This window comes from Globicephala melas, chromosome 8 (genome assembly GCF_963455315.2).
Source record: "Globicephala melas chromosome 8, mGloMel1.2, whole genome shotgun sequence".
Taxonomy (NCBI): Eukaryota; Metazoa; Chordata; class Mammalia; order Artiodactyla; family Delphinidae; genus Globicephala; species Globicephala melas.
In genome coordinates this window covers 77,536,841-77,563,360 of record NC_083321.1, presented here as the reverse complement: position 1 = coordinate 77,563,360, position 26,520 = coordinate 77,536,841, and the positions used below count along the sequence as shown (strand labels likewise).

Genomic DNA, 26,520 nt, shown 5'->3' with positions numbered 1-26,520 from the left:
GCTCCAGAGAGCTCCCACAGCAGGAGCCTACATCTGAGTACAGATCAGTGAATGCTTGTGAGGAAAATATCCAAGATCAAGGAAAGAACCACCCCAAAGGGGTAGATGGAACAATACCTCAGGTCACACAGGGCTGGGAATAGTTCCCACTATCCAGAGTGAAAAACCCTCACGGTACAGGGCATATCTTTTAGAACACTCAGGGAGCAGGGGGGTTGGTATTGTCCCAGTGGTGGGGAAAATCCAGCCCAGATTAAAGACTTCTCTGCTTTTTCCTTACACCGTTTATAAGCAAGCCTTGAAAACCGGAGATTCTTCCAGAGTTAACACCACCTTCTGGCCCCTATAGGACTGTGGTGGTCCTCAAGTCAAAGCAACAATAGAAAACACTTAAGAAGATTTCACGCACACGCCCCACTTTGGACAATAGGGGCCTCTTTCTGCAGTTCCTCTGGAAAAGGAAAAAAGGGCTCTCTTGGGACAAAGCCTCCCCATCTGCCATTTTACTGTTGCCACTCACTGTACCTTTTTGACAGTGGCTGATCTTGGGGCAGCACTGGAAGAGAAAAAGAGAAGCTGAAAAGAGAAAAGGTGATTTCCTCTCACACTTTCCTGTTTGCAGGACCCTCTTTTCCTGGTCCTCTGACTAGAAACCAGGTGTTTACGTTTGAGCTTTTGCTGCATGCGCATGCTGTGCAGACCAGAGAACTGAGTCTTCCTTCAGTTCAGTCAATGCCAGGAAGGAGAAGAGGAAAAATAATTCCACCAACTCACCTCCACTGTGGGTAATTATTCAAGTCTTAACTTCTCTCCTCATTTCACTTTCTAGTTTTAATTTTTCACATTCCTCACATGGTTAATTTTTATGGTCAGTTCAGAGTTTTCAGTTGTAATCTGTAGGTGAGACAGACTATGGAGAATTTCTTCCATTTTGGCCAGTGCAAGAGTCAATACAAAACTTTTCAGTATGCAACAATTCTTGGACCCCTTCCAAAGATGAGGGCATTATTAGATTGCTTTAAATCCCTAAGCAAATATCTGGAAATCTAGTTATAATTTCTTTTCCACTACAACTTCATAGAAATACATATAATCCCCAAATTCTTCCCTAAGCAACTTCTCTTTAAAGAGAGAGAGCAAAAGTTGGAGAGATATACTCCAATAAAGATGTAAAAAAAAAAAGATGGAGAGATGGAAGGAGAAAGGGGAGTGGGGAGAGAAAGATTGATTCTTCTAAAAGAGAAGAAAAAGAAAAAATTGTTTTTCCTTATGATAAGCTCTCCTAGAATCTACTTTTTTAACAGCTTTCCTATCTATCATACATCAGTGTTAACTAGAGTCATTATGTTGGACAACACATCCCCAAAGAGATTGATTTCAATGTCTGATCACTTTACAAAGTTCTAAGATCTAAGTCAGTGACACTCTCTGAAATGAAATTTCACTGTTAACAGCTTGGATGTTTTGTGCATGTAAGAAATAAAGTTTATTGTCCATCCTTGAAAATGTATATTCAAGGTATTTTCACTCTACATATCTTCCTTAAAAGTACTGCAGTATCCAAGCATCTAGGTCTTATTATCTATACTACTACCACTCTGATAAAATATGTGTATGTTCCTAAAAATCTCTGTTCATCATTGAGAGCTACTAATAGCAACATTGAGGAATCAGATCATATACAGTCTATATTTTGCCAGTTAAAATGAATTTCTGAGCCACGTACCTGAACAATAACTTAATTCACATCTTTATTTAATATTTCTCATCGCTTCTTGAGCTGCTAATTGTGTCTACATTAGAGTAACTTTTTTTTTGGTTATATAGCCTTTGCTTTTAATAATTTGCCTACACATTCATTCATTTGTTCCAATATATTTTTGATGTCTCTCATATCCTTAACCTGGTGTTTCATCCCTGGAATGTGGCTGGGAAGAGGACTAACGTTGGCCTTCGCTTCTTGCAGTCTGCAAACTAGAAAAGAAGACCCAAAATCTATTGTGAGTTTTACAAAGAGAAAGAATAAGCTGTTCTTGAGGTCATATTATAAGTGACCTAATCTAGTTTGGTAAACTGAGGATTAAAAGAGGAATAGGATTTAGCCAGATGAGTGCAGGGAGAAGAGAATTCTACGCTGCCCTTGAGTTTTGACAAGGACTCTCTGGAAGGAGAAGCCTCTGTGCTTTTTGTTCATGCATTTGGCTGAGTTTCCACACCCATGTATTCTTTAATCTCTAGCAACTTCAGATGGCAAATGAAAAGTACATGTATCCTACCCAATAAAATAAAAGAGATTACTTTTATTTAAATAAAACAGAAAAGACAAATGTACATCGTTAACATTATCACCACTTTAAAAAATAACGCAGCCATGATATCTCCTGAAGGTAAAATGAAGTTAAACACAGTGAAGTATACTTGATTTTCCCCATTCTAGAAGTCCCCAGGATAGAAGCCCCTCAGCTATTAGAATTGCCGAGACCTTGGTCAGGTTTGGGAGCTGTTCCTGATCATTTGGGTCCACACCAAATGAAAGGTCTGAGAGGGAAAGAGAAAGAGCGTGAGAGGAAATTACAAATGAGGGAACTTCTGGCAACATTAATAAAGCTTATTATACCACATTCATAATCTAGAAACACCCCTATCCAGCCCTGGGGTCTTTGGATATAGTGGGGTAAGAGTGGGAATGTAGAAAAGAGACTGAAGTGGTCCTCCACGCTGACACACAGAAGTAGAAAAATATCCTCAGAGTTAAGTAGCATATCATTCCTACTTGTCCAGGATTCCTTGCAAAGTCCTATAATCCAGTTACGAGAGTTTCCCACATTCACCTCCCAGTAATGTTTGCCAGTGGTGAAGGTCTGAGCACCCCATGAAGGAGTATTCTCTGAACTTGCTGGATTACGGGGCACATCTTGATGGTCAGGACTGCACTGCAAACGTCTCAGGTCTTCAGTCAGAGCCACATGACAATTTCTTATTTTATGATCCAACGTAACATACACTTCAGTAAAAAGAAAAGAGCAAAGTCAAAGAACAGAGTTTTAAAGTTCTGAGGGACGGACAATTGTGGCGGTATTGTGGCAGAGGTTTAGCAACCAAATCTCTGGAACAAAGCAAAGCTGGTTTGCCTTATTTGCTGGGAATATTCCAGCCCACCGTGACCATTTTCAAGGTGCCAGCCATTCAGTAATTGCTCCTAAAATTCTGGAACTTGTAACAATTCGCTCCCATGAGTGTGTCAGTACGAGCTAGCTCCAGAACACCCCTTTACCAAAGGTGACTAGACAGAGTGTGTCACTGGAAATCCAGAGAAAGAACAGGAAGGGCTTCTTGTCTATCTAAAGAGCCAGAAAATCTCTAATCGTACAACTAGATGAAGGAAAATTTTGAGAATACATAAAGATGTGGGATATCAGGCTCTGGCTTATTTTTACTAACTAACTCCTCAAAAACTGGGGAGTTCATTCATAGATGTCAAGAAAATAGCAAAAAAAAAAAGAAAGAAAAAAAGAAAATAGCAAAATGGCCCTTAATTCACTTAAGTCCTCTCATTAATCCACTCTCACAAAATAAAATAGTAATAAATATATTATACATTATACTTTAAATATGATATTGTTTTTATTTTTAGTCCTAAATAGTGATCACATTGCTTAACATTTAAGGAAGCAAAAATAAAATAAACCAAAACCCCATCTGTGCCTTTTTTTAGAAGTGATTTCTCTCTTAGGATTTCTAATGGAGCCACCGCTGAATCAGAATCCAGCTCATCCCATCTCAGGCCTGCTTCTCCTTTGTCTGCCAGGCTCACCCTTCAGTTGCATTTGTCTTAAGGGGCCCTCTGTGCAACAAATCATAGGTTCAATTTGTTTTGTGGTTGTACTTGTATATAAAAATACTTTTAAGCTTTTTACAAGTCTTGTGATTTTTCAAATGTAATTATTACATTCAATATTCAGATAAACATTTAAATAACAACATTAAGGTGATTCTAAGAATCTGAATATCTGCATATAACCACAGTTAACTACAAGATGAAATACACTGAATGGATATGCAGTTTTTATAGGGCAGAGTGTTCTTTTTTTTTTTAATTTTAACTCACCACAAGTAACTATATAAGAAACTGTCATATTCGATTGATTGTTTTTGACAGGCTTCAGTTAGCTTTCTGACTGATAATTAACAATAAATTATAAAGTTAGTTATAAAGCAGTGCCTGCTTCCCTGTTCTCTGCAAAGAACAGACAGAGCAATGAAGAGAGATCACCAGCATGTATCTAGTCGTGAAGGAAATATTACTGCCTTCACCCAGAGAGCTGCCTCTTACCTCGGAAGCTGTTAAGCCTTTCCAACATCCCAGTGATGGTCCATGTACTGAGCTGTGGGTCCATAGGCTGAGGAATGTACAGCTGCATTAACTGACTCCTGTTAAAAAAAAAAAAAAGACCCACTTACTAACAGGCCCAAAGGTACCATTAGCAGTCCACTGATGGTGCTGCATCAGAATCCTCATAATTAGGTGTGAAGGGTGTGAATCTAACTCCTCAGATGGAGCAACACTACAGTTGCTATTATATTTTACAATCTGTTTCCCTGCTCTTAGCATATCAATCTTAGTAGAATATGTCACCTCAATCATAATTGTGTCTGTTTCCTCTCTTCTAGCTTCCCTAGGGGATCCACACAGCAATTCTCATTTAATTCCTGAAATCTAATAGGTGGCAAATAGTTAGAATTTGCCATCTGATACATATGGATCCTCAGCACTATCGTATGTTCTTTCTTGATGATTCTACCTCCCTCCTCGTCTCAGCATCCGTCTACCTGCTGCCTCTCTGAGCTTATCTGCCTTTCCCATAGATGACCAGGAATAATCCTCAAATATCGATAATTAGAATTTGGAAATTAGGGGGCAGGAAAAATAGTTGTCTCTTTGCAACTTCTACAGTAAGGCTTGCAACTGAAACTACACTCCCCTCAACCCTACTTTCACCTAAGGGTAGACTATATAAAACCTGGCAGACTTTTAGAGAAGGAAGGAATAAACGCAGACAGAAAGAAACTTCTCATTAAAAAGGGAGGGTCCATCTCAACAGAAATAGCCTGATCACTATCACAATTACCATGATTTGAATAGGGGGCAAACTTACCTTTTCATTGTGTCTCCCACACCCTGTAAAGAGGAAGAAAGGAAGGCTTAGCTTTCAGCAAATCTCTCCTGTTTAGTCTAGTTTGAGGATATGAGATTATACTGGGAAATTCACTATCTCCAGTTCTCTTCCTTGGGGAAAATCATTTGCCATTTCCCTTATCCTTAAAAAGATGAAACCCAGTCTCACACTTACATACAGTTGATAAAATCATACTCTTGATAAAACTGAAAGTCAGAAGATGTTCTTAGGGTGCACGAATGGCTGTGCTTTGTTGTAATCTACAACAGGATTCACAGCGTTCCCCAAAGTTCTTATAAGGGTGTGAAAGCTAGAACCTCACAACAGAAAGAAGGCATACATCCCATATTCACACATATTACCAAGTACACATACAAAGTTATATTATCTGCTCACAAGCTGCTCTCTTGCAGCTGGTCAGAAACTGTAAATATAGTCGTCCCTTAGTATATGAGGGGAATTCATTCCAGGACCCCTTGTATACCAAAATCCATGGATGCTCAAATCTCTTATATAAAATGGCACAGTATTTCCATATAATGTATGCACAATTTCCTGTATACTTTAATCACCTCTAGATTACTTATAATACCTAATATAATGTAAATGCTGTGTAAATAGTTGTCAGCATTGAAAAATTAAAGTTTTGCTTTTTGGAAATTTCTGGGTTTTTAAAAAATATATATTTTCCATCGGCAGTTGGTTGAATCCCCGGATGTGAAACCTATAGGGATATGGAAGGCTAACTGTATAGTAGAGGAATAGAACAAGAAGGTTTGGGAGATGTTCTTCTGGATCTGTTACTTGAACCTTTCCACACAGTTATCCTTCTTCCATATAAGGCAAGAGTGATGTTTCGTCTCCAGATTATACTGGAGGAGCAAAACTCACCATCATAGAGGCAGAAGAAGAATCTGGACTTTGGAACCAGAAAAATAATGGAGGCCAAAAAGGATGTAACTCCAGTGGATATAAATGCTTTCCAAGCAGGCTGGTGTTCAGCACCCTAACGTCCTTCCTTAGTCCTTACCTGGAGCATGTCCACGTCTGCTTTAAGGCACAGTTCCTTCAGCTCCTCATATATTCTTCTCAGGAGTTTCCCCATATGAACCATTCTGGCTACATTTCTCCTGAGTCGCTGAAAAACAATCTTGCCTTCAATTGCCAACATCTCTAAATGTTTTTGCTTTTCTTCCTGGAGATATTGATATACCTTAGGGTATTCAGCTCCTATCATCACCATCCGTAGATTCACAAAACCCTGCAGTGACATTGGATTAATTAGATCATGTATCTGGATGGTTTTATTCTTCTCTTATCATCTATTGTCTACGTGTTATGTATAGAATACTTGTCTTAGTTTGTTTGGGCTACTATAACAAAAGCACAATAGACTGCATAACTTATAAATAACAGAATTTACTTCACACAGTTCAGTAAGGTAGGAAATCCAAGATCAGTGCCAGCAGATTTGGTGTATAGTGAGAGCCACTGACTAGATAGCTATCTTTTTGTTTTTGTTTTTGTTTAAAAATGATTAGAATATATTCCACTTTACAAAGCACATTCACATACTTGGTTTTCATTTTTTTACCATATGCATGTATCTTTTTTATTGAAGTGTAGTTGATTTACAATATTGTATTAATTTCAGGTATACAGCAAAGTGATTTGGTTATACATACATATATATATGCATATATCTATATTCTGTTTTTTCCCAATTCTTTTCCATTATAGGTTATTACAAGATATTGAATATAGTTCCCTGTGCTATAAAGTAGGTCCTTGTTGTTTATCTATTTTATATATAGTAGTGTGTATATGTTAATCCCAAACTCCTAATTTATCCTTCCCCCACTTTCCCCTTTGGTAACCATAAGTTTTTTTCTATGCCTGTCGGTCGATTTCTGGTTTGTAAATAAGTTCATTTGTATCATTTTTATTTTTAGATTCCACATATAAGTGATATCATATGATATTTGTCTTTCTCTGACTTAATTCCCATAATATGGTAATCTCTAGGTCCATCCATGTTGTTGCAAATGGCATTATTTCATCCTTTTTCGTGGCTGAGTAGTATTCCATTGTATAAGTATACTACATCTTCTTTATCCATTCATCTGTTGATGGACATTTAGGTGGCTTCCATGTCTTGACTAGATAGTCATCTTTTGGTTGTGTCCTCACATGGCAGGAGGGGCAAGCCTCCACAGGGCTTCTTTTATAAGAATCCCACTCATAAGGACTCTGCCTTCATGACCTAATTACCTCCCAAAGGCATGACCTCCTAACACCATCACTTTGGGGGTTAGAATTTCAACATTTGAACTTGGTGGGGGGGTGATGGGGGAACCCAAACTTTTGGACCATACCTTCTGTTTTCTCTGCTCCAGAAGGATGGGTTCTCAGAGAACTGCTGGTTCACTCCCTTCGCTTCTTTAGGTCTCTACCCTGATGTAACGTTCATAATGAGTCTTCCCTGACCAGCATACTTTCTCCCCAAGCCTGTACTATTTATACACATCCCTGCTTTAATTTTCTCCCAAGAACTTTACAAATGTGAGGTATTATAAATGTTACTCTTTTTTATTTGTTACATGACTTCTCTTACTAGATTATAACCAACTGAGGTCAGTGATTTTCTTCTTTTTGTCCATTTCTGTATCTCTTTGTGGGCCTAGAACAGTGAGCAATGCATCATATGCCCTCCTATGAATGAGTGGTTTATTAGAAAATCCATCCTAAATGATCAAGATAATTTTATTATTGCCTTTGGTATCTTCACAGCACTGTATACAGATTTCTGTTTAATGACATATTCTATACCATAGCCTGTTGATATGTCTTCTTTAGAAGTGATTGAGTTCTTTGAAAATAAAAATGTAGTTTATTTTTATTAAACCTTCAGTTTCAGGTTCCCAGTTCATATATCTGAATCAATGAATGATACAACCCAAAATCCTTAGGTAGACATTCACAATCTTGCCATGGTTATAATTACATTTCTAGCCGTAACTCTCACTGCCTGCTTCATACCCTATGTACTAATTAATAGGAGCTACTTGCAGGTCCCAGACAGTTCCATGATTTGTCTCATTTTTAGCTTTCTTGTCCCTTCGGTGTCTGTGTCATAAATACCCATGAATTTACAGATTCTACTAACACATTAGCATTGGGATGATTTTTACTTGTTTGAGAAGATTTTCTTAACATTCAAAGTTTATTAATCTCCTACAGAACTCTACTTTTACCTCCATCCCAGTGACCATTGCATTTTGTTTTGTGATACTGCATTTTCTTGTCCCTGCTAAAGTACAATATTAGTGGTAGACATTGCTTTATCAAGAAAATCAGGAAAAATCTTTTAGTTACATTTTGGGTTCATTCAACATGAAATCCTATATTGAAGGTCATGTATGTAGCTTTCTCTGATCACTCACTCAGGGGACATTATGATTTAATTCAAGTTCTTCCACTGTAAGTTACGAGGCTATTTGTCCCAAGCTGGTTCCAGTGGATACAGGGTCTACTGCTTACCTCCCATACTCTGAATATGTTGGTCACTTTTTTTATATTTCTCTGATTTTCTTTTTTCTTTTTCCAAATAGATTTCATTTGCATCAGAAGGTTCTCCTGCAAAATAACCATAAATTGGAGTACTAGAAAAGCAAAGGTAGTACATTTCAGATACTTAAAAGAAGATAGAAGGGTATGAACATGGGACAAACAGTAAAGAGAGCAGAGATGTCAGTGATTTTCCTGGGGAACACTAACTGATAAATCTGAGAGATCAACCAAAAACAGAATGCCTAAATTTAGAAAATGTAATCTATTATCTGAGGAATCTAACACTGATATTGTAGTAACCTGGTCAATTTTCAGAAGTGAATCTTGCTTTATATTTAATTGTGAAATATTAGCCCTCAGTTTTCCTAAGGCACTATAAGAAAATATTGGCCAGTGTTTCTAAATCTTCTATAATTAGAACAGCATCATCGTAATCATAGTTGTAGGAGCCAATGACTGTTACTGAAACTAGAGATTTATCCAGCACGTTACTTACACTGAAATACCAGCACCCTAATTCTCATCAATTTCATCATCATTCCTGTCTTTCAGCCCAACAGAATTTAAACTTCAGGAGAACAAGAATGTTGTCTAGTTTCTTCACCGCTTTATCCCTAGATTTCAGAATAGTGCCTGGCACATGGTGTTTAGAAATTCGATTTGTTTCCTACCTAAAATAATAATAACAATCAATGTATTTGCCTCATTGCCTATCAGATACAGGGTCGTCCACATTTCAAAGTGCATTCAGAGATATCACTTACCCTGTAGTGCTCTGCAACCTGCTTTACTGGATAGTGTTCATGCGTGGCATGCTCTGGGGAATGAGAGCAGAACAAACACAGCAGGCTCTTGTCAGTTTGACAGAAGTAGAGCTTTATCACTTGGTGTATCCTACACATCTGCTTGGCCGAGCTAGGTAACTGGCAGACAACTGATCCTCTGGTAGGAAGAACACGTTCCTTAGCAAAAATAGTGCTTTTGAAGTCCATTTTCGGAGATACTGCCTTGCACACAGGACAGCAAGGAGCTGTTTGGACATCTTCCCACAAGAGACAGAGGCAAGGAGTACAAAATCTGTGCCCACAGCTAATGGTGACAGGGTCTGTGAAATTGTCCTTGCAGATGGAGCAGATGAACTCACTGGGGAAACACTGCGTGAAAGCAGATTCCATGTTTCTGAGAAAATAAAAGGAAAGGACATTCTTTACCCTTGGCATGTGAGTTGAGCTTTGAGCCTTCTCTCACTAATACACATATGTACTGTAGGAGGACAGGCCATGTTTTGAATAGGATGGCGAGGCACAAAAAGAGTCCTACAGACTGGTAAAATGCATTATTATTTTCTTACATTGGCCTCCAGCACTACTTCTCATTTCCCTATTAGAAATCCAGGATTTTTCACATATATTATCTCTCTTTCAAAGACAAAGAAATCAGAGGTTCTGGGCTCATTCATAGGCAGTGGGTCATATTGTGTCCAAAACTATCACAATTTCCCCCTTTTTTCCTCTCTCTGATTGGTTAGCACAGGGTATTTGTTCCAATTCTGGCCAATGAAATAAGAAACTAAGAATAAGAAACTCCTAGGACAATTCCAGAAAAGATTTTCTTGCTTCAGAAGAGATGCGTGGAATTTAAAAAAAAAAACCTGCCTTTTCTGTTTCTGGACATTTTTTGGATACAATACCCATTTGCATAGCCATCTTGTGGTCACAATGTGAACTAGCCTAAGGAGAAAAGACAATAGTCTAAGGATAACAAAAAAGATGGAAAGAAACTGCGTTCTTAACAATGACATTGAACAATAGTTAACCGAATTCTGGAGACGCCAATTTCTGACTAAATTAACACAAATCCCTATACTAAAGACCTAACAGAAGAAAGTTTGTGCTCACTACTGCATAAAAAAAGAACTTAGCACAGTATCTACTGTCATATGTGATATGTCAGGGGTTCAACAAAAATTATGAGGCATATCATAAGGCAAGAAAAATGTAGTCTGAACAGGCAAAGCAGGCATCAGAACCAGACTTAGATACCACACAGTTGTTAGAACCATCAGACAAAGAATTTAAAATAACTGTGATTAGAATGTTAAAGGCTTTTATAAAAAACGTAGACAACATGCAAGATAGGTAATTTCAGGAGAGGGATGAAAACTATAAGACAATCAGATAGGCTAGATATAATATAGGCAGAGAATTTTGTGTTTGCGTTCAGGAGTAGATGCAATACAAGAAAGAAAAGTATCAGTGACCATAATGGTAGGTCAATATAAAATACCAAAACTAAACACAAAGAAGAAAAACAAAGAGTAAAAAATTAAAACAGAACAGAGCATCAAAGAGCAGAAGGACAACATTAAGTGCTGTTTAACATTGTTTAGCATCTGTGTCATTAGATTTCCATAAGGAAAATAAAGATATAACAGAGCAAAAGAAACATTTAAAGAAATAATTTGAGAGACTCTTCCAAAATTAGTGACGGACACTAAAAAAAAGATCTACGAGGGAAGATGGCGGAAGAGTAAGACGCGGAGATCACCTTCCTCCCCACAGATAAACAGAAATACATCTACACATGGAACCACTCCTATAGAACACCCACTGATCTCTGGCAGAAGACCTCAGACCTCCCAAAAGGCAAGAAACTCCCCACGTACCTGCGTAGGGCAAAAGAAAAAACAGACAAAAGGATAGGGACGGGACCTGCACCAGTGGGAGGGAGCCGAGAAGGAGGAAAGGTTTCCACACACTAGAAGCCCCTGCGTGGGCGGAGACTGCAGGTGACGGAGGGGGGAAGCTTCGGAGCCTCGGAGGAGAGTGCAGCAACACGGGTGCGGAGGGCAAAGCAGAGAGATTCCCGCACAGAGGATCAGGGCCGACTGGCACTCACCAGCCCGAGAGGCTTGTCTGCTCACATGCGGGGACGGGCGGGGCTGGGAGCTTAAGTTCCGGCTTCGGTTGGAGCGCAGGGAGAGGACTGGGGTTAGGGGCGTGAAAACAGCCTGAAGGGGTTAGTGCGCCACGGCTGGCCGGGAGGGAGTCCGGAGAAAAGTCTGGAGCTGCCGAAGAGGCAAGAGACTTTTTCTTCCCTCTTTGTTTCCTGGTGCACGAGGAGAGGGGATTAAGAGCGCTGCTTAAAGGAGCTCCAGAGACGGGCGAGAGCCGCGGCTAACAGCGCGGACCCCAGAGACGGGCATGAGGCACTAAAGCTGCTGCCGCCGCCACCAAGAAGCCTGTGTGCAAGCACAGGTCACTCTCCACACCTCCCCTCCCGTGAGCCTGTGCAGCCCGCCACTGCCAAGGTCCCGTGATCCAGGGACAACTTCCCCAGGAGAACGCACGGCGCTCTTCAGGCTGGTGCAACGTCCCGCCTGCCTCTGCCGCCGCAGGCTCGCCCCGCATCGTGCCCCTCCCTCCCCGCGCCCTGAGTGAGCCAGAGCCCCCGAATCAGCGGCTCCTTTAACCCCGTCCTGTCTGAGCAAAGAACAGACGCCCTCAGGCGACCTACACACAGAGGTGGAGCCAAATCCAAAGCTGAGCCCCAGGAGCTGTGAGAACAAAGAAGAGAAAGGGAGATGTCTCCCAGCAGCCTCAGGAGCAGCGGATTAAAGCTCCACAATCAACTTGATGTACCCTGCATCTGTGGAATACATGAATAGACAACGAATCATCCCAAATTGAGGAGGTGGACTTTGGAAGTAAGATAGATTATTTTTTCCTCGTTTCCTCTTTTTGTGAGTGTGTATGTGTATGCTTCTGTGTGAGATTTTGTCTGTATAGCTTTGCTTTCACCATTTGTCCTAGGGTTCTGTTTATTTTTTTACTTTTTACTTCAAAAAACGTCCTTTTTTTTTACTTCAAAAAATTTTTTTTCTTAATAATTATCTTTTATTTTAATAACGTTATTTTATTTTACCTTATTTTATTTTATCCCCTTCCTTCCTTCCTTTCTTTCCTTCTTTCTTTCTTTCTTTCATTCTTTCTTTCTTTCTTTCTTTCTTCCTTTCTTTCTTCCTTTCTTCCTTTCTTTCTATTTTTTCTCCCTTTTACTCTGAGCCGTGTGTATGAAAGGCTCTTGGTGCTCCAGGCAGGAGCCACTGCTGTGCCTCTGAGGTGGGAGAGCCAACTTCAGGACACTGGTCCACAAGAGACCTCCCAGCTCCACGTAATATCAAACAGCAAAAATCTCCCAGAGATCTCCATCTCAACACCAAGACCCAGCTTCACTCAACGACCAGCAAGCTACAGTGCTGAACACCCTATGCCAAACAACTAGCAAGACAGGAACACAACCCCACCCATTAGCAGAAAGGCTGCCTAAAATCATAATAAGGCCACAGACACCCCAAAACACACCACCAGACGTGGACCTGCCCACTAGAAAGACAAGATCCAGCCTCATCCACCAGAACACAGGCACTAGTCTCCTCCACCAGGAAGCCTACACAACCCACTGAACCAACCTTAGCCACTGGGGACAGACACCAAAAACAACAGGAACTATGAACCTGCAGCCTGCAAAAAGGAGACCTCAAACACAGTAAGATAAGCAAAATGAGAAGACAGAAAAACACACAGCAGATGAAGGAGCAAGGTAAAAACCAACCAGAACTAACAAATGAAGAGGAAACAGGCAGTCTACCTGAAAAAGAATTCAGAATAATGATAGTAAAGATGATCCAAAATCTTGGAAATAGAATAGAGAAAATGCAAGAAACATTTAACAAGGACCTAGAAGAACTAAAGAGGAAATAAGCAACGATAACCAACACAATAAATGAAATTAAAAATACTCTAGGAGGGATTAATAGCAGAATAACTGAGGCAAAAGAAAGGATAAGTGATCTGGAAGATAAAATAGTGGAAATAACTACTGCAGAGCACAATAAAGAAAACAGAGGGGCTTCCCTGGTGGCGCAGTGGTTGGGAGTCCGCCTGCCGATGCAGGGGGCGCAGGTTCATGCCCCGGTATGGGTGATCCCATGTGCCACAGAGCGGCTGGGCCCCTGAGCCATGGCCGCTGGGCCTGCGTGTCTGGAGCCTGTGCTCCGCGGCGGGAGAGGCCACGGCAGTGAGGGGCCCGCATGCCGCAAAAAAAAAAAAAAAAAGAAAATATAATGAAAAGAACTGAGGACAGTCTCTGAGACCTCTGGGACAACATTAAACACACCAACATTCAAATTATAGGGGTCCCAGGAGAAGAAGGGAAAAAGAAAGTTACTGAGAATATATTTGAAGAGATTATAGTTAAAAACTTCCCTAATATGGGAAAGGAAATAGTTAATCAAGTCCAGGAAGCACAGAGAGTCCCATACAGGATAAATCCAAGAAGAAACATGACAAGACTCATATTAATCAAACTATCAAAAATTACATACAAAGAAAACATATTAAAAGCAGCAAGGGAAAAACAACAAATAACACACAAAGGAATTCCCATAAGGCTAACAGCTGATCATTCAGCAGAAACTCTGCAAGCCAGAAGGGACTGGCAGGATATATTTAAAGTGATGAAGGAGAAAAACCTACACCCAACATTATTCTACCCAGCAAGGATCTCATTCAGATTTGATGGAGAAATTAAAAGCTTTACAGACAAGCAAAAGCTGAGAGAGTTCAGCACCACCAAACCAGCTTTACAACAAATGCTAAAGAAACGTCTCTAGGCAAGAAACATAAGAGAAGGAAAAGACCTACAATAACAAACCCGAAACAATTAAGAAAATGGGAATAGGAACATACATATTGATAACTGCCTTAAATGTAAAGGGATTAAATGCTCCCACCAAAAGACACAGACTGGCTGAATGGATACAAAACCAAGACCCATAAATATGCTGTCTACAAGAGACCCACTTCAGACCTAGGGACACATACAGACTGAAAGTGAGGGGATGGAAAAAGATATTCCATGCAAATGGAAATCAAAAGAAAGCTGGAGTAGCAATTCTCATATCAGACAAAATTGACTTTAAAATAAAGACTATTACAGGAGACAAAGAAGGACACTACATAATGATCAAGGGATCTGTCCTAGAAGGAGACATAACAACTGTAAATATTTATGCAGCCAACATAGGAGCACCACAATACATAAGGCAAATACTAACAGCCATAAAACGGGAAATCGACAGTAACACAATCATAGTAGGGGACATTAACACCCAACTTTCACCAATGGACAGAGCATCCAAAATGAAAATAAATAAGGAAACACAAGCTTTAAATGATACATTAAACAAGATGGACTTAATTGATATTTATAAGAAATTCCATCCAAAACAACAGAATATACATTTTTCTCAAGTCCTCATGGAACATTCTCCAGGATAGATTATATCTTGGGTCACAAACCAAGCCTTGGTAAATTTAAGAAAATTGAAATCATATCAAGTATCTTTTCTGACCACATCACTATGAGACTAGATATCAATTACAGGAAAAGATCTGTAAAAAATACAAACACATGGAGGTTTGTATGCACTACTTAATAACCAAGTGATCACTGAAGTGATCAAAGAGGAAATCAAAAAATACCTAGAAACAAATGACAATGGAGACACGATGACCCAAAACCTATGGGATGCAGCAAAAGCAGTTCTAAGAGGGAAGTTTATAGCAATACAATCCTACCTTAAGAAACAGGAAACAACTCAAATAAACAACCTAACCTTGCACCTAAAGCAATTAGAGAAAGAAGAACAAAAAAAACCCAAAGTTAGCAGAAGGAAAGAAATCATAAAGATCAGATCAGAAATAAATGAAAAAGAAATGAAGAAAACGATAGCAAACATCCATAAAACTAAAAGCTGGTTCTTTGAGAAAATAAACAAAATTGATAAACAATTAGCCAGACTCATCAAGAAAAAAAGGGAGAAGACTCAAATCCATAAAATTAGAAATGAAAAAGGAGAAGTAACAACTGACACTGCAGAAAAACAAAGCATCATGAGAGAGTACTACAAGTAACCCTATGCCAATAAAATGAACAACCTGGAAGAAATGGACAAATTCTTAGAAATGCACAACATGCTGAGACTGAACCAGAAAGAAACAGAAAATATGAACAGACCAATCACAAGCACTGAAATTGAAACTGTGGTTAAAAATCTTCCAACAAACAAAAGCCCAGGACCAGATGGCTTCACAGGCGAATTCTATCAAACATTTAGAGAAGAGTTAACACCTAACCTTCTTAACTCTTCCAAAATATAGCAGAGGGAGGAACACTCACAAACTCATTCTACGAGGCCACCATCACCCTGATACCAAAACCAGACAGAGATGTCACAAAGAAAGAAAACACAGGCCAATATCACTGATGAACATAGATGCAAAAATCCTCAACAATATACTAGCAAACAGAATCCAACAGCACATTAAAAGGATCATACACCATGGTCAAGTGGGGTTTAACCCAGGAATGCAAGGATTCTTCAATATACACAAATCAATCAATATGATACACCATATTAACAAGCTGAAGGAGAGAAACCATATGATTATCTCAATAGATGCAGAGAAAGCTTTTGACAAAATTCAACACCCATTTATAATAAAAACCCTGCAGAAAGCAGGCATAGAGGGAACTTTCCTCAACATAATAAAGGCCATATATGACAAACCTACAGCCAACATCATCCTCAATGGTGAAAAACTGAAACCATTTCCACTAAGATCAGGAACAAGACAAGGTTGCCCACTCTCACCACTCTTATTCAACATAGTTTTGGAAGTTTTAGCCACAGCAATCAAAGAAGAAAAAGAAATAAAAGGAATCTAAAATGGAAAAGAAGACGTGAAACTGTCACTGTTTGCAGATGACATGATACTCTACATAGAGAATCCTAGGATGCTACCAGCAAACTACTATAGCTAATCAATGAATTTGCTAAAGTAGTAGGATACAAAATTTATGCACAGAAATCTCTTGCATTCCTGTACATTAATGATGAAAAATCTGAAAGTGAAATTAAGAAAACAATCCCATTTACCATTGCAACAAAAAGAATAAAATATCTAGGAATAAACCTACCTAAGGAGATAAAAGACCTGTATGCAGAAAATTATAAGACTCTGATAAAACAAATTAAAGATGATACAAATAGATGGAGAGATATACCATGTTCTTGGATTGGAAGAATCAGCATTGTGAAAATGACTCTACTACCCAAAGCAATCTACAGATTCAATGCAATCCCGATCAAACTACCACTGGCATTTTTCACAGAAATAGAAAAAAAAAACTTCACAACTTGTATGGAAACACAAAAGACCCTGAATAGCCACAGCAATCTTGAGAACAAAAAATGGAGCTGGAGGAATCAGGCTCCCTGACTTCAGACTATACTACAAAGCTACAGTAATCAATACAGTATGGTACTGGCACAAAAACAGAAAGATAGATCAATGGAACAGGATAGAAAGCCCAGAGATAAACCCATGCACATATGGTCACCTTATTTTTGATAAAGGAGGCAAGAATATACAGTGGAGAAAAGACAGCCACTTCAATAAGTGGTTCTGGGAAAACTGGACAGCTACATATAAAAGAATGAAATTAGAACACTCCCTAACACCATACACAAAAATAAACTCAAAATGGATTAAAGACCTAAATGTAAGGTCAGACACTATCAAACTCTTAGAGGAAAACATAGGCAGAACACTCTATGACATAAATCACAGCAAGATCCTTTTTGACCCACCTCCTAGAGAAATGGAAATAAAAACAAAAATAAACAAATGGGACCTAATGAAACTTCAAAGCTTTTGCACAGCAAAGGAAACCATAAACAAGACAAAAAGACAACCCTCAGAATGGGAGAAAATATTTGCAAATGAAGCAACTGACAAAGGATTAATCTCCAAGATTTACAAGCAGCTCATGCAGCTCAATAACAAAAAAAACAAAGAACCCAATCCAAAAATGGGCAGAAGACCTAAACAGACATTTCTCCAAAGAAGATATACAAATTGCCAACGAACACGTGAAAGAATGTTCAACATCATTAATCATTAGAGAAATACAAATCAAAACTACAATGAGCATCATCTCACACCGGTCAGAATGGCCATCATCAAAAAATCTAGAAACAATAAATGCTGGAGAGGGTGTGGAGAAAAGGGAACATTCTTGCACTGTTGGTGGGAATGTAAATTGATACAGCCACTCTGGAGAACAGTATGGAGGTTCCTTAAAAAACTAAAAATAGAACTACCATACGACCCAGCGATCCCGCTACTGGGCACATACCCTGAGAAAACCATAATTCAAAAAGAGTCATGTACCAAAATATTCATTGCAGGGCTATTTACAATAGCCAAGACATGGAAGCAACCTAATTGTCCATCATCGGATGAATGGATAAAGAAGATGTGGCATATATATACAATGGAATATTACTCAGCCATAAAAAGAAACGAAATTGATATATTTGTAGTGAGGTGGATGGACCTAGAGTCTGTCATACAGAATGAAGTAAATCAGAAAGAGAAGATCAAATACCGTATGCTAACACATGTATATGGAATCTAAGGGAAAAAAAAAAAGGTCATGAAGAACCTAGGGGTAAGACAGGAATAAAGACACAGACCTACTAGAGAATGGACTTGAGGATATGGGGAGGGGGAAGGGTAAGCTGTGACAAAGTGAGAGAGTTGCATGGACATATATACAGTACCAAACGTAAAATAGATAGCTAGTGGGAAGCAGCCGCATAGCACAAGGAGATCAGCTCAGTTGTTTGTGACCATCTAGAGGGGTGGGATAATGAGGGTGGGAGGGAGGGAGACGCAAGAGGGAAGAGATATGGGAACATATGTATATGTATAAAAGTGATTCACTTTGTTATAAAGCAGAAACTAACACACCATTGTAAAGCAATTATACTCCAATAAAGAGGTTAAAATTTTTTTTTTAATAATATAAAAATAACAGGAAAGAAAAAAAGAACAGATATGGTCCTTAACCTTCAAACAACCTGAGGTAAAGCAGATATAATAGGTCTTCTATTGCTGATAAACCTCCTGTAAATTGATGCAAGGGGCTGAAGAAATGACTTCCTCTGGATTTCACTCCTTAAATCCCCATGATTAAACATAAGTAAAGAGGGGAGAGATATGGGAACATATGTATATGTATAACTGATTCACTTTGTTATAGAGCAGAAACTAACACACCATTGTAAAGCAATGATACCCCCAATAAAGATGTTAAAAAAAAAAACAACATAAGTAAGGAATGAAAAAAATAAATAAAATAAGGTAAATTAAAAAAAAAAGATCCACGATTTTCAGAGAATATGAAACAGAAAAATACAAAATGAATAAGCAAACAAAAAACACACTCAGGCAAGTCATATTCAAACTGAATAAAAACCAATAACAAAGAGAAATTCTTGAAGGGAGCCACCGAAATAGAAAAAAGAAAAATGAAGATTATATACAGAAGAATAAAGATAAAAATTATGGCAGAAACCTTATCAGAAACCATGCAAGCAAGAAGACAGGGAAGTGACATCTTTAGATTGCTGAAAGAAAACAACTGTCAACCCACAATTCTATATCCAGTGAAAATATACTTCAACAGTAAAATAAATATTAGAATTTTCCAAAAAAAGACAACTTGAGAGAATTCAGTGCCGTCAGGCCTAATCTGTAAGAAATACACAGCGAAGTTCTTCAGACAAAAGCATATGATGCTGGGAAGAAAACTGATCTACAAAATGAAGAACACTGGAAATTCAATAAAGACAAAACATATGCTCTTATATTTTAATTTTTTTTAAAGATAACTTACTGTTTAAAGCAATAGTTTAACAATGTATGTGTTTATGAAACTCATGACAACGATGACACAAGAAATGGAAAAGAAGAATTGGAAATATTATAAGGATTTTACATTACATGAAAAGTAATATAGTATTACTGAAGGTGGATAAAGTTTATTTAAAGAGGTATATTTTTAACTATATGTATTCATAGATGACATGACTGTGAGTGTAGAAAATTCCAAAGTATCTACTAAAAAAATCCTGGAAGTAATAAGTAAGTTTAACAAGGTCAGAGAATAAAAGGTCAATATATAAAAGTTGATTTCATTCCCATATACAAGTAATGAAAAACTTGTATTTTAATTTTTTTGAACCTCATATTTATAATAACTTGAAAAAGTGAATTAACAAAATGCAATAAGTTCTAGAGGTCTGATATACAACATTATAACTATACTTAACAATAAAGTATTATATAATTAAAAATGTGTTAAATGGGTAGATGTCATGTTAAGTGTTTTTATACTACAAAAAGAAGATAAATTAAAGAGGCAAAGGAAACTTTTGCAGGTAATGTATCGATATGTTCGTTGTCTTGACTGTGATGGCGGCTTTGTAAGTGTTTACATATATCAAAAGTTTGTCAAATTGTACATTTTAAGTATGTGGAGTTTATTCTTTGTCAATTATGTCTGAACACATAATTTTAAGTTTTAAGAAAGTGAATTAACTAGTTATCATTTTTAACAAAATATGTGCAGGATCAGCATGGCAACAGCTACAGAACATTGATGAAAGAAAAGAAAGATCTAGATAAACGGAGAAACATATCATGTTCATACATTGAACAATTTAATACTGATAAGGTGGTAATCTTCCTATATATGATCTATCAATTCAGTGTAATCTCTAACAAAACTCTAGAAAAATTTTGTAGGTATCCACAAGATGTTTTTAAAATTTGTTATGGTACACCAAACAAACAGAATAGCCAAAACAATCCTAAAAAATAAAATCAGAATACTCACGTTACTTGATTTTAAAACTTAGTGGAATTCCACAGTATTACAACAACACAGCATGGAGAAAAGGATAGACATACTGATCGTTAGAACTAAACAGAAAGTGAAGAGGAGACCTGCAGAAATATAGTCAGCTGATTTTTTACAAGTGTAATGGCACTTCAATGGAGAAAGAACAGCCTTAGATAAAACACCAAAAGTACAACCCATGAAAGAAATATAAATTTGACTTTATCAAAATTTAAAACTTTCACTCTCTGAAAGATATAATTATAAGAATGTAAACCAATCCACACTCTGAGAAAATATTTGCAAACAACTGATAAGGAACTCATATTCAGAATATAAAATGAACACTTAAAACTCAAAAATTAGAAAGCAAACAACCCAATTTTTTACATGGACAAAAGATATAAACTTCACTAAAGAACATATTTAGATGGCAAATGAGCATATGAAAATGTGCTCAAGCATTAGGCATTGGAATTAAAACCACAGTGACATATTGCTATGTCTGTTAGAACGGCTAAAACAAAATTTTTAAAAACTGACAACATCAAATGCTGGTAAGGATGCAGAGCAACAAGAACTCTCCTTTACTGCTGGTGGGAGTGAACAATGGTACAGTCACTCTGGGAGACAATTTGGCAGTTGATTTTTGTTTGTTTGTTTTGTTTTTATGAAACTAAACGAAGAATCATCACACAGCTCAGCAATTTCACTCCGAGATATTTATCCAAATGAACTGAAAAGCCTGACAAGACAGAAGACAAGACTTCTCTGGATCCACAAAGATCACAGAAATGTCTCACTCTTCCTATTAAACCTGGAACTACTATGAAGGGAGACACTGCAGAGGTTTCTCCCCTACGAGTCAATAGGGAACCCCCTCAAAATTTGCCCCACCTCCTCTCCTGGCTTCCTTAAGTCTCAGCAAAGCCTAACCGTGAAGACATTTAGCCTGAGAATTAAGATACTATATCCTAAAGAAGCTGGGAGAATTATCCAGCATGTACTTGAAGAAATTGTGAGAGTCCCCTTAGGACTGGATTTTGAGGATGCCTGATCAAGGGGGCTAGAACATAAAACAGGATAAGAGAGAGTTTATTGGTCTGGGAGCACCTTCTCAGGATATGGGATATAACACTCTGGAAGGATATTAGAAGATTAGAACATTTGTTGCTTGCAGGCTCCTACAAGCCTGGAAAAAGCAATGGCCCATGCTTAGTAACAATGAAATGCATGAATTGCTCTGTAAGATGGGACAGGACGGGATTAAAAGGCAAAAGAGGCTTCCCTGGTGGCACAGTGGTTGAGAGTCCGCCTACCGATGCAGGGGACACGGGTTCGTGTCCCGGTTCGGGACGATCCCACATGCCGCGAAGCGGCTGGGCCCGTGAGCCATGGCCGCTGAGCCTGCGCGTCCGGAGCCTGTGCTGCGCAACGGGAGAGGCCACAACAGTGAGAGGCCCGCGTACCACTAAAAAAAAAAAAGGCAAAAGGGCATTTGTATCTTGGAGTGGATATATTATGAGGTCAGAAGGTCAACCATAGCATTGTGTTTGTCAATAAAGAGAATACGCTATTCACCAAGGTTATCACAAATGTGCTGGTGAGAGGGATCTAGCATCAGAAAGAAGTTCAGTGGTAGCTATCCTCTCCAGGATTGGGATGATGATAAAAGTGCTTACAGAGCTTGGCTACTGATATCACTCAGATGATAGGGCATTTAACTGCCAGATGCCAGCAGACTGCATTTTTGTAATGGCCAGCAAGGATTGAGCAGGAACCAAGATGGCTTGGCCCACATGGAATTGCAGAGATGGTTAATAAAATGAATAGGATCCCCGGGGGCAGAACAGATACAAGAGAAGCCAAGAATACTGCTTTAAGATATAATCAAAAGAAATCAAGAAAGTGTGATCAGGAGGCAGAGGGTTGTTTTCTCCAATTAATGTAATGATCCTTTTTTCCAGTTCCCAGGACTGAGACAATTTTCAGACTTCGAACTCCTTGATTGATGAGGTGACCACATCCCTAGGCGTAAGTTCCCTGTGACACCGTGACACAGTATTATATACTGTAATGATTACCCAGTCCTAATCCAAAGGGACCTATGGCTAATAACTCAAGTGACTGTTCATTAGGAAAATGGGAAGATGCATATATTTAGATTTCACACAGGGTATGAGATTTCATTGATACCTGGAGACCTGAAGCATAACCCTCACCTCATGTTAGACTGGGAACTAATGAGAATCAGGTAAGAAATGCAGCTCTGGAAAATCCCAGAGCATAGTGAGTCTGTTGGGTCTGCAGACCCACCTAGTGGTCATTCTCTTGGTAACTGAACATGCACTGGAAACACAGAAGACCTCACTCACGAGTCTGGCAGTTGACGCTCTCTGAGTTACCTCAGCTGGGGCTGTTGCCCAGAATATCTTCATATAACCTCTTCATGTAGTTGTTTGGGGGCTTCCTCACAGCATAGTAGTTTGCTTCCTAGAGCGAGGATCCCATTACCGTCAGATGGAAGTTATTCTACCTTTTGTGCAACACAGAGTGTCTTATCTGTTATTGCCACAACCCTACCCGTGTTCAAAGGGACGGAACACTTTCGACGGGGAGCAGTATTGAAGTTACATTGTAGGAAGAGAATGAGGGATGGGATATATTGTTGAGTCTATTTGGGGGTAAGGAGGGGAGGAATAAAACCCGCTATATCCGCTCTTCCTAAGAAGCTGATCTCAGGGATCTGCATCCAGAGAGTGAGGGCCCTGGATATAGTGGATTCAATGAGATAGCTCCACACTTCAAGCTCCACATTTCTATTAAATGCATCTCTAGTTCTCTGGAAAATTGGCACAGTAAATACTTCTTCTGTTGTGGGGCCCTTCAAGGACAACTGGACAATTACTCTGAATACAACATAGTAAAAGAGTGTTGACACAGATATGCACAATACTGAGTGGGAGAGATGTTCATCTCCTCATAGAGCACCAGGAAAAGACTTGGTGATTCTAGGACTGAGTGGTGAAGAAGGTCAGTACCTCTCCTCTGCAGGAAACCCCTTCTGATGTCTCCATATTTCACTGAAAGTCTTATTAATATGGGCCTTGTGGACTTCTGTCCATGGGAGTATTTCTGAGTAGAGGGTGGCATATCCTGCCTTTAATAGACAGATGTTAAAAACCCATAGCTGAGTCATCCACTGGACCTTACCAGTAAGTGTGGCCCGAAGAGACTGAAACTTGCCCCCACTCTCAGACAGAAATTGTTCTATTCTCACAGTCCCCGTGCCTCCCATACTCTGAAGGGACAGTCAGCCTAGTTCTTGTGGCCTCCCACTCTTCTGGATTGTGGAAGTTTCTGATGCTGGCTCTGAGACATGGCATCTCTTTGCAAAAATCTAGTGTCTATATTACCATTCTGCTGTGAAGGAACAGGCCCTGTCCTTGCCACAGGATTTTGACTGTCTTCTTATATGCACCTCTCCTCTGGCCCTACTGAACCATGATGTCTGACAAAATCACTCTGACATCTTTCTCCTTCTCCTTCAGTCCTCTGTCTGGCCCGGATCTCAGTACAAAAGTCTGGAATGTCTCTACCCACATTCCAGGGCTCTGCCCTTGCTCTTCACTTTCATAACAAAAGATGTGTTGATCATCTAAATATCCCAGAGTGAGAAATGGCTGCTGCTTGTTCTTACCTGAGACCCAGCAATAAAGATGTAGGATCAAAGGGAGGAAGTGGCCAAAGAAGTTTTCCAGAATGTTCAGTCACGTTCCTGTGATGTGGCCTCATTTCCAGAAGCTGGAGTGAAGGTTCTCCTGTCCTGACTGATTCCACAAACATGTGAGGAGGTCACGCCTAACAGGACAAGGGGTATTTGGGATTATGTAATAGGAAGAAAGGAAGAGGAAAGTAAAGTCCAGGTAAAGGATCAGAGATGAGATTAGAACAATAGAGACATCAGGAGTAGAGAGGAACTTAGAGAAAGCAGTGCAAAAGAAGAGATGCATTTGTAGAGAAATTAGCATAAAAGGGTTACTGTGACCCTGCGGGCAGATATAGAGAAGAAGAGGTTCAAACAGTGCCTGGACCAAAGTAAACTGTCCTTACTTTAATAGATGTGCCAACAAATCCAAAAGAGAGATAATCCTTGGGGAATTTCAGCAGGGTTGTAGACAATATGAGATACGGATATGGGAGGCAACAGGCAAAACTTCCTGCACATTTCAAAATTATTCTCGGTGGTAGAAAATCCCATTTCAAGGAGTTGGCATGAAGCTTCTGCTGTTTCTGAACACCCAAAGTGAAAAAGACAGTGGAGAGCACTGTGGCCTGTGGTTAAGAGCACAGGCCCTGAAGCTAAACTGCTGAGTTTGATTCTCAGACCCATTGTTCACTAGCCCTGGTCAACTTGAGATGAGATGCGGCCATGCTCCCATTTGCAAAACAAACTAGGTACCTATCTCAAAGGGGGGGTAATTGGATCAGTGCCTTGCAGAAGTTTTAATTACTACTATTATTGAGTACATGAACAAAATGACAACAAGAGAGAGAGGGAGCTCACTCACGAGAAAAGCAAAAATACAGGAATTGAAGCAAAGGTAATAAAAATCGAGCGAGAGAGAGAGAGGGAAAACCCAAATGTGAGACAGTAGTTGATGAAACAGGGAAAGCATTTAAAAGATTTTCAAAACTTTGAAATTTGTTGTAGAAGAATGATGTAGGAAAACAGACATATCTGTATATAACCCAGAGTGGAGATTTCATCTGTTTTTCACACTCAGCATTCTAAGTCCCACCCCCACTCTCCATATCATGACCCACGATAGTAACAGATCTCAAGTATCTCTACTTGGAGCTCTTCAACCTGGCTTAAAAGACACAGTAGGAAATGGCCAAAGGTCTCAGCTAAGGAACTCACAATCAAGGAGGTGGGCTTTAGTTAGTTGGACCTTCTTTCATTTAGTTCTCAATTTGTAGGGTAGCAGTAAAACGCTTTTTCATGCTCCCACACCTCCTAAAATGAATCCCTAGACTGCTCCACCACGCTCTTGAACCTTGGTGTGGCTTTTAATAAGAGTTTCTCAGAGCCAGAGGGTCTCAGCTGCCCTTAGAGGTAGATGACATCAGGATCCCTTTAGGCTCCTAGTGGAGCCACAAAGAGATGGGAGACATACTGAAGCTGTGTGAGGACTCTAGGCATAGTAAAGCATGAAGAAGTGAGTTCATGAGTCCTGGGATCCTCTTTTCCCCCGGAGACCCAATCAGTCCACAACCAGGACTCAGGTTTCCTTTTGCTTGATCATGCCATAGCCTGCCAATTGTCTCTGAATACAGCTCCCTTAGATTAGGGAGTTCTGCATCATAGCCCCCGTTCTAGCACTGAGAACAAGCACCCTACTATTACACAGAGCAGCTTCTCATAGCTTCTCCCCATTCCTCATTCTTTTGGAGATTTGGCCACTGCAGCATGAGTACAATATTCCTAGGTGGGAATGCCCACAAGCCCCATCCTGGGTTTACATGAAAACAGACATTTAAGAAGCCTCCTGGTGTCAAAGGTTCTAAGTGGGGCTCTTCTCCCCTCTGTTCCTTGAAATAAGTAATAAACTCACAGAAAGAGGGAAGGAATAACCACAAGAACAAATTGGATGAATTTCCTCCTTTATACAAACCAATTCAGTGAACGATAACAGTAAAAAAAAAAATCTGTACTATTCCTTTCAAAGCCATTATATGAAATCTTTCATCAATAATCACCCCTGCTTAGCCTATCACTTACCTGAAACCAGCTTCTCACAATTAAAAAAAAAAAAAGAAAAAGCAGATAAAAGAGAAAAAAAATTTCTGAATTTCATTTATCCTTGAAAAACATGGCCTCTTTTTCTTGCTATTTTTCTCCAGAGACAAGATCCCCTCAAAGATTAAAGTCTTTCAGAAGGGTGGGAATATCTGA

At 39.2% G+C, this 26,520-nt stretch overlaps 2 protein-coding genes across 2 annotated transcripts in view; both read right to left on the bottom strand.

Moving 5' to 3' along the window:
- LOC138842793 (uncharacterized) overlaps window positions 1-690 on the bottom strand; it is a 35,747-nt gene extending 35,057 nt beyond the window's left edge. Inside the window, exon 1 of the mRNA XM_070046232.1 lies at window positions 607-690. Within this exon, the coding sequence (XP_069902333.1) occupies window positions 607-690 (84 nt within the window). The remainder of the gene's footprint in view (window positions 1-606) is intronic.
- A 424-nt stretch (window positions 691-1,114) lies between these two features.
- The window catches only part of LOC132597705 (tripartite motif-containing protein 77-like), a 40,111-nt gene continuing 14,705 nt past the window's right edge, over window positions 1,115-26,520 (bottom strand). Inside the window, exons 2-7 of the mRNA XM_060303971.1 lie at window positions 9,512-9,926; window positions 8,718-8,813; window positions 6,208-6,438; window positions 5,157-5,179; window positions 4,334-4,431; window positions 1,115-3,004 (exon numbers count right to left, since the gene is read on the bottom strand). Coding sequence (XP_060159954.1) covers window positions 2,511-3,004; window positions 4,334-4,431; window positions 5,157-5,179; window positions 6,208-6,438; window positions 8,718-8,813; window positions 9,512-9,922 — 1,353 coding nt within the window. The 5' untranslated portion in view covers window positions 9,923-9,926 and the 3' untranslated portion in view covers window positions 1,115-2,510. The remainder of the gene's footprint in view (window positions 3,005-4,333; window positions 4,432-5,156; window positions 5,180-6,207; window positions 6,439-8,717; window positions 8,814-9,511; window positions 9,927-26,520) is intronic.